The sequence below is a fragment of the Motacilla alba genome, chromosome 8, assembly GCF_015832195.1.
Source record: "Motacilla alba alba isolate MOTALB_02 chromosome 8, Motacilla_alba_V1.0_pri, whole genome shotgun sequence".
NCBI classification, from domain to species: Eukaryota; Metazoa; Chordata; class Aves; order Passeriformes; family Motacillidae; genus Motacilla; species Motacilla alba.
In genome coordinates, this window is record NC_052023.1 from 1,670,626 (window position 1) to 1,678,496 (window position 7,871).

Below are 7,871 nucleotides of genomic sequence, written 5' to 3' on the forward strand. Positions count from 1 at the left end.
TAGCATCTTCTCTTATCTGCAAAAAGGGGAAGCAAAAAGCCAGCAGCCCTTGCTGGGCAGCTGATCTTGGCAAAGAACACTGGAGATCTGGCTACAAATTAATTATTAACAATTACAATTAATATTAGTTTTATTAGTCTTATATTATTTTTAGATATCTTTCATTTTGCTTCAATAATTAAACTGTTCTTAACTCCCAAGCTTTACTTTTCCTCTGCTTCTCCCCAGCACCAGAGCAGTGAAGTGAAAAGTGGCTGTGTGGTGCTTATTTGCTGGCTGGGGTAAAACCAATACAAACTCAAAATAAAACTTCCCGTTCAGTGAGGTACAACTTCACTTCCACTCCGGTCATCCTGAAGTTCTTGGCATCTCTTTAGCAAAAAAGGAGAGAGGAAGGTGGTGTTTCCTTCCCTCCCTCTGCTCAGAGCAGTCCTCCTCCTCCAGAGCACTGGGAACACTTTTAGGATTGTCCCAAGGACCTTCTGGTTGCAATTTTTGCTCTAACAGCATCCCAGGGGCTGGTGTTCCTTGCTGCTGGAATGGATGATGGATCAGGGATGTGGCTCGGGGAGATGCACACACAGCAAGGCAACCCAAGAGATCCCTGATCCAGTGCCAAGGGGATCAGGATGAAAGCCGTCACTGCAACCACGCTCACTTTTAAGTCTCCTGGCAAAGGCTGTTCTGCGAACATCAGCCTGGCCACAGCACCACATCAGAGGCTGTTAAAGCTCCAAGGACAGCCCCGCGATCTGCTGCTCTTCAAAAGGACTGACACCGAGGGCAGATCTTACTGCAGACCATCCCACATCACTGCCCTGCCTAATGAAGCCATTAAACGGCTGCTCCAAGAGCACAGGACGTGTCCCCACTCTGGCACCAAGAACTGGAACTGGAGGAGCGGGATCTGCCAAGGCTGCAGGAGCAGAGCGGGTCCCTGCTCCAAGCACGGATCCCAGTGAAGCTCCATGGAGAAATAGGGAAGCCTCTCGTGATCCCCCAGGACTGAATCCTGCCTTGAAGGCACAGTCACTGCTACAGAGATCAAAGATCTGAAAATTCAGAGACGTCAGCAACAGCCTGTGGCCATCTCTGGGTCACTATCACACCACACGTTGGTGTTGTGCTGGAGGAATCCCATGAGGATGAATTTGGGGAGCTACCTGGCAACTCTCAAGAGCCCAGCATCCACTGACTTGCCAGCTGAACAGCAACTGGAGACCCTGCCTTCAAGAGCGGGGAAGATGTAAATTGTTTACCACAGATCTGCCACAAAAAGTCCTTTCTCCCTGGCTCTAGTGAGAGACCTGCCTGAAGAAACACTGATCCTGCAGGCATCTGTTTGCAGGGTGAGCTCTGTTTGGTTTCTAAACCTGTTTCTGGCTCAGAAACCTCATGGCCAAGGGACGTTTCTTCTGTGGCCCCAAGAGCAATTTATTTTTTAAATTTAGTTTAACACAGGTGGGGCTCCAAAGGTAATTGAAGATTACAAGTACAATAATAAAGTTAATATGTAGCTACAACTGGCAGAGGAATTATATTCGTTATGTAACTTCATATTAATAAAATAAGTTTTTTCCTACTTTTCTGATGAAACTGAGTATCTCCACCAGTCTCTATCAGCAAAACAGTCATTTTTCATTTCAAAACTCCTTTGGTAAATCTTGGCCTCACTCTTCACGTAACAACAAACGGCAGCAAAGCCAACACCCCAACGCTCAGAGATGAATAGTTACATTTATGAAAACCTATTTTGGGAGACTTGGCAGCATTTCAGTGATGTTCATCTCCCTCTTGACAGTGAATAAAACTGGCCAGGTCAGAAACAGCTTATCTGATTTTACTTGGCTCACCAGTTACTGCAAGGAGAAAACAGAAGACAAACCCGTGTTTACCACGGGTGTTAGCTGGCAACAAGAAATGTTCAATTTCATAGTAATTTTGAAGTATATCACAGCCAAATACACAGGTAGACTTAACATGCCTGACCACAAACACCCTTCTTTCCAAAACTGCTCCAGGACAGAAACTTTCTCTCTATAGCACAATTCTTCTGCCTTTGTTACCACCACCAGCAGCTCATCAACGTTAAAAATAAAAATGACAGCTTGTAAAGTGAATTTTAGGATCTGTACATGGTGTTCAGGGCAACATTAGAACCTGACACATAGGAAAAAAAGGCATCTAAGCGCTGCTTTTAAGCCATCAAAACAAAAAGGCAAACTTCCAGAAGACTCCAGCTGCCAAACTTGACCTTAATGTTGGTATTTCCCTGTAGCACACACCGGCTGAGCAAGCAACGCCAAACCTGAGCGGTTCCACCGAGGTGAATTCCCACATGGGAGCTCATGCAGCGGGAGCAAGGGACACACCCGGAGTGTCAGAGAGTGCTCCTGTCCGGGCCATCCCCGGCGAGCATCTGGTGTCACACCAGCAAAGCCCTCTCTGTCAACACCGCCGCTTCACCAAGAGACGAAGATTAGCAGCGCTCACCGAGCTGCGAGTTCGCTATAGATCAGCTCATCGGGCTGCTATAAACAGAGGTGCCTAAAGCACCCTAACAAAGCTGTCAGCTCTAAACTTTTAACCTGCCAGAGCAGGGCCAGACACACCGAGAGAGAACAAAACAGCCAGAAGCGCAGCGGCCAGCTGGGCGCTGCGGCTCGGATTACTGTGAGCGCCGAAAGAGCCTCTCCAAAATGAATAGTCCCTTTTTGTGCCGGAGTTATGCAGAAATGGAGAGTCTGCACGTGCTGCTCTTACCCGCAGGTAGCGAAACCACCTGTGCTTCAGAGAGGGGCAGGCAGGCCAGCAGCAGAGCAGAACAAAAGGCGCAGTTACTTTTTTTTTTTCCCCTTCTTTTTTTAATACTCGTGCATCAAGTTGTGCGCTTGGAGCTGGCGAAGTAACTGTGCAGCTAAATCACCTCAGCATCTGACTCACAGCACTCGGTTGAAGAGTTCAGCGATCATCTCCTACCAACAGCAGCAATTTGAGCGGAATTTTCCTAAACCACCGTCAGGCTGCGGAAAACCGCTTTCCCTCTCTACGTCTGGCTCACCTCACAATAATAATGATGAAAAAAAAGAAAAAAAAAAGCCAGTCAGGAAGCTTTTTCGCCCAGATTTCGCACCGAGAGCGGCTGTGCTGCAGTGCCCTACCTGTGCGCACACAGGTGCCGCCTCTCCCGTTACCCGCTCACCCCACACCGAGCCCCCGCTCGCTCCCTCACGCCCCGGGCCGCGACCCCGGCGTTCCCCGGGGAGTGCTGCCCGGCCAGCCCGCCGTGGCTCCCGCCGAGGGCGTGGACGGGCGAGCCCCAGCCGCACTCCGCAGGTAACAAAGCCGCCCGGCACAGCCGGCGCCGTGAGGGGCAGCTCTGGGGGCAGGCAGCGCCCCGCGGCCGCCGAGCCCCGCGGGGGACCCGGGGCTGCCCCGCGCCTCCCTCCCCGCTGCCGGCCCCCGCCTGAGGCGCGGGCGGGAGCGCGCCACGCCGCCGGGCGGCTGCGGGCAGCGCTGGCGGCCGTACCTGGCTGCTGCTCTCGGCCGGCAGGTTCCGCAGCAGGATCTTGCGGCGGTTGCCCAGCTCGCGGCGGGTGCTCGCCAGCCGCCTCGCCACCTCCTCGGCGCTCAGCGGCGGCGGCTCCGCGGGCAGCGCCGCGCCGCGCTCGGCTCCCGCCGCCATCTTGCAGCGCGCCGGGGACCGCGGGGGGAGCGCGGCGCTGGGGCCGCCCCCGCCCTGCCCCGCCCGGGGCAGCCTGAGGGAGCCCCCGGGCCCGGCCCCTCACGGCCCCTCACGGCTGCCGGACCCCGGCCCGCGGAGCCCCGGAGGGACGCGGGGCAGCCGAGCAGGCTCGGGGCGGGCTCGGCGCTGCCCGTAACGGAGCTCCAGGGGGTGTGCGGGATGAACGGGAACGCAGCGGCAATTGCACAGAACGGGTCCTGCTCAGGCAGGGTCATCCCGGAGCACATGGCACAGGATTGTGTCCAGACGGGTCTGGAGTGTCCCCAGTGAGGAGACTCCTGAGCCTCTCTGGACAAGCTATCACCCTTCTTTCAGTGAAGAAATTCTGCCTCCTGTCCAGGGGAACTCGCTGCTGTCGGTTCCTGCCCGCTCCTCTGGTGCCATTGCTGGGCCATGGAGCAGAACCTGGGCCCTGTTCTGACCCTCCCGACACCCAGGGACAGGCAGGGACACCCAGGGACAGACATGGACACACAGGGACAGTCAGGGACACCCAGGGCTGAGGCCCCTCTCAGCCAGGCCTTCTCTCCAGGCTGAGCAGCCGCAGCTCCCTCAGCCTTTCCTGGGCACTGAGATGCTCCAGGCCCTTGCTCAGCTCCAGGAGCTCCTGTCCCTGCTGTGCTGAGGATCCAGAGCTGGGCACAGCAGCCAGAGGTGCCTCCAGGGCTGGGCACAGGGGCAGGATCACCCCTGAGCTGCTGGATCTGTGTCCAGGGAAGGTGGCAGTGATGGAGATTTGGGCAATGATTGCTGCTGGGTGAGGAAGAGGGACGGCGCTCTGGCTTTGGCTTCCATCAGGATGGATCCTGGGGCGATTCCCTTCACAACAGAGCCCCAGCTGTTCTCCAGATCACCCCTGACCTGCTGGGAATGCTCCTCCTGAAGATCCTCCTGAAGGTCCCCCCAGGACACTCTGCTGGCTCAGGGACTGCTCATTGTCCACCAGCACCCTCAGGCCCTTGTCGTCACTTCACCCCACAGTAACCCATCTCCAGACAGATTTTGGGAAGGATTTGAGTGCTCCAGAGAACAGCTGGTGCTCTGTTGTGAGGGGAGTTGCCCCACAATCCAGCCTGATGGAAACCAAAGCCAGGGCACCGTCCCTCTTCATCCCCCAGCAGCAATCATTCCCCAAATCCCCATCACTGCCACCTTCCATGGATACAGATCCACCTGGAGAGGCTGAACTACAGAACAGCAACAAAATAAAGCTGATCCCACAAAATCAGTTAGGCTGGGAAAGTGGAAAAGTTAGTTTAGTGGGAAATTCTGAACTACAGAACAGCAACAAAATAAAGCTGATCCCACAGAACCAGGCTGAGAAAGACCTCTGAGATCATCTAGTCCAACCTGTAAAGCCAAGAGAACCCAAGAACTCCACTGGAGATCAGCAGGCACAGTGGCCCAGAGGGATCTTGTCCCAGTTTTAGTCCTCACCAGGAATGAGGCAAACTAATTAAAATCAATGCAAATGGGGAAAACAGCACCTGGCTGACACGGGGGACAGGCACAGGGCTGTGACCTGCCACAAAAAGGAGCCCAGCATCACAACAGAAGGGCAATATTTCATGGGATCACTATAAAATAAATTTCCCCTTACATGAAGTCTCATAAAAACATTTCGCTCAGTCAGCACCCATTTTAACAAATGAAATAGGTTGTTCTTTTGGAAAATCCAGTTTTCCTCCAGCATAGTTCCTTGCAATGTCATTTACAGCCCAGCAAATTTAGCTCTTGACATTGTCATCATTGCTATAAATGAGTGAAGAATAATTTAAATATTTGTAGCCATTTTTAGACACGAGGCCAACCGCAAAGAACAGGCGAAAGAATCCAGACCTGAAACATAAAAGGTCTTAAAAAGGAAATCGGAAGAACACTTGAAGTTAAATTGGGTGTATGTGACAATTCTTATCAAGAAAACCTAATTCTGATGGATAATTCTTGACTAGGTCCAAGGAGCCATTTTAATTATCAGTTACAGATTAAAAAACTCCACCAAATAAATTATTTTACAAATTGCTTTAGCCCAAACCAAAACAAGTTAAGAACACAAAGTATCTTGGACTTTTTACTTCTAAAATGAACTTTTAAATGACAGTAATCAAAGGGATTTTTGGTTTATTATTTAAAAATTGACAGCTGACAAGCTTCTGTTCAAGGGCTTCCTTTTCACTAATTTTTTCTCAAACAGGTAATGTTCCTCCTTTTCCAATATTTGCATTTTTTTTAATAAAATCATTGGAAATGAGAGGTGTGAAGGGTGGGATGTAAATAATGCTGGGATCATGAAAAAGGAACACTTTTCTCCCAGGAATACTGAAACAGGAAATATCTCCTCAAAAATTATCACCAGATCAAGCTGTTACAGCAGAAATGATGGATCTGCTCAAACCCCATAAAATGTAGTGATGCTAATGAAGGAATTCAAGCAGAGTAATTAATTTTACCATTAATTTTCCACTTTGAAGGTGGGCACTGCTTCACCTGTGCTCATTAATTCTACCTACAGCAATTGCCTCCTCAAAAAATGCCTTTTTTTGGTCATTTTTGATGGCCTGCAGGTGTCCCTGAATTTAAGTCATTCAAATTTGAAGTGCATTGCTGAAGAATTCAGAAATGAACGGTTTGGTATTAATGGCACAAACACAATTCCTGCAGTAAACAGTTCCAGAGAAACTTGAGAAAATAGGAATATATTCAGAGAATATGAAAATACTGTATTTTGTAGGTTAAAGTATTCATTTTTTCCCCTCAGTGTTCATGTCCAGGTGATACCAGCCTCCCAAAAAAAAGAGCTGCTCCAGGAGGAAGAGCATGCTGAGCCAAGGCATGCAGGTATTTCCTCAAAAAACTTCCTCCTGTTGATTAGAGGCTTCCATGAAATATTTGTATGACTTTGGCTCCTTTTCTGGATCCAAACCAAACCCTCCATGTGGACACTTTGATCTAAACAGTTTCCCATTTTCTAAAACACTTTCGTTGGGTTTCAATACTGCTGCAGAAGCAAAAAAAAATATTATTAAATGAAATCTATTATTAAAAAATAGAACAGTAACTTCAGTTGTGCTGCTGCCCTGATGCTGTCACTGATAAACTACCTTGTAATAATTTAACTTAGTTCATTAATTTCCCTGCTAATTAAGAGTAATGTACCCAACCCCAGCAGTTGCATTTGTAGCTCTCCTAAGAAGATAAATTTCCCTGTGCTTCGGCAGCTTTGAATCATACCAGCCATATATATTTTATAGTTTTTATGGAGATTAGTATGAAATAGAATTGTAATTCCAAACATTCTTTTGGAATTGCAGGTGCAGCCAGGCAAAATTGTCCAGGGTGGGTTGGTGGAAGGTGTCCCTGCCCATGCAGGGCTGGAATGAAATGGGATTGAAGGGATTTCTACACCCAAAAGTACAAACCCAGATGTGTGCACATCAGGTGAAAGCCAAGGCTGACACATCTCTTGGACACAAGACCCACCTGATGTTCCCAGGTCTTTGAGCTCTTTGGGTAAGTGCTGGCTTAATGAAAGAGAACTCAAAGGATTCACTGTTTCCGGCAGGGGAGGTGGGACCCATCAGCACACTCCATCAGAAGAATGGATTAGCATCACACCTCGTGTCAGCCACACAAACCAGGCTGTTCCCTTTTGTCCCTGCTCTTCCTGCTCCAGCTGCTCCTTTTGTTTCATTAGGACACTGAGGATTTGGATCCAAAAGTTGCAGATTTCATTTTCAGCACCAATAATTCGCCTGGTGATGATCACCCAGATCACCTCACAACGCACACTGCATCCAGAATACCCCAGAGGTGCCAAAAGGAGATCCTTTATCCTCTTTTCCCTACAAATTCCAACACTTCTGGCATTCTCAGTGCACCATTCCATGACATGCCCAAACTTGGGATGTTTCTTCACTCCTGCTCTTCCACCCAGGCACAAAAACTCTCTGCCAAACACTTGAAGTGGAACCCGCTGGCTGTGAATTTGCTGCTCCTGAGTTTGGGAATGATGGATTCTCTCAGGATCAGCCTGCTGAGCAGCTTCTCCTTGCTCCCACTCTTGAACTCAGTGGCCAGCAAACAAACAGTGGAAAGGTGGGAGAGTTCAGAGCTGCAACTTCCAGAG

General features: G+C 49.8%; 1 protein-coding gene across 7 annotated transcripts in view; it reads right to left on the reverse strand.

The window, feature by feature from the left end:
- RAVER2 (ribonucleoprotein, PTB binding 2) overlaps nt 1–3,694 on the reverse strand; it is a 29,015-nt gene extending 25,321 nt beyond the window's left edge. For 6 of the 7 annotated variants that reach the window (XM_038144030.1, XM_038144034.1, XM_038144029.1 and 3 more), the window contains exon 1: nt 3,530–3,694. In XM_038144030.1, the coding sequence (XP_037999958.1) occupies nt 3,530–3,685 (156 nt within the window). In that variant the 5' untranslated portion in view covers nt 3,686–3,694. Of the gene's footprint in view, nt 1–2,308; nt 2,768–3,529 lie in introns of those variants that run through there. The other variant, XM_038144031.1, reaches the window with a different exon arrangement.
- Between the last annotated feature and the right edge of the window lie 4,177 nt (nt 3,695–7,871).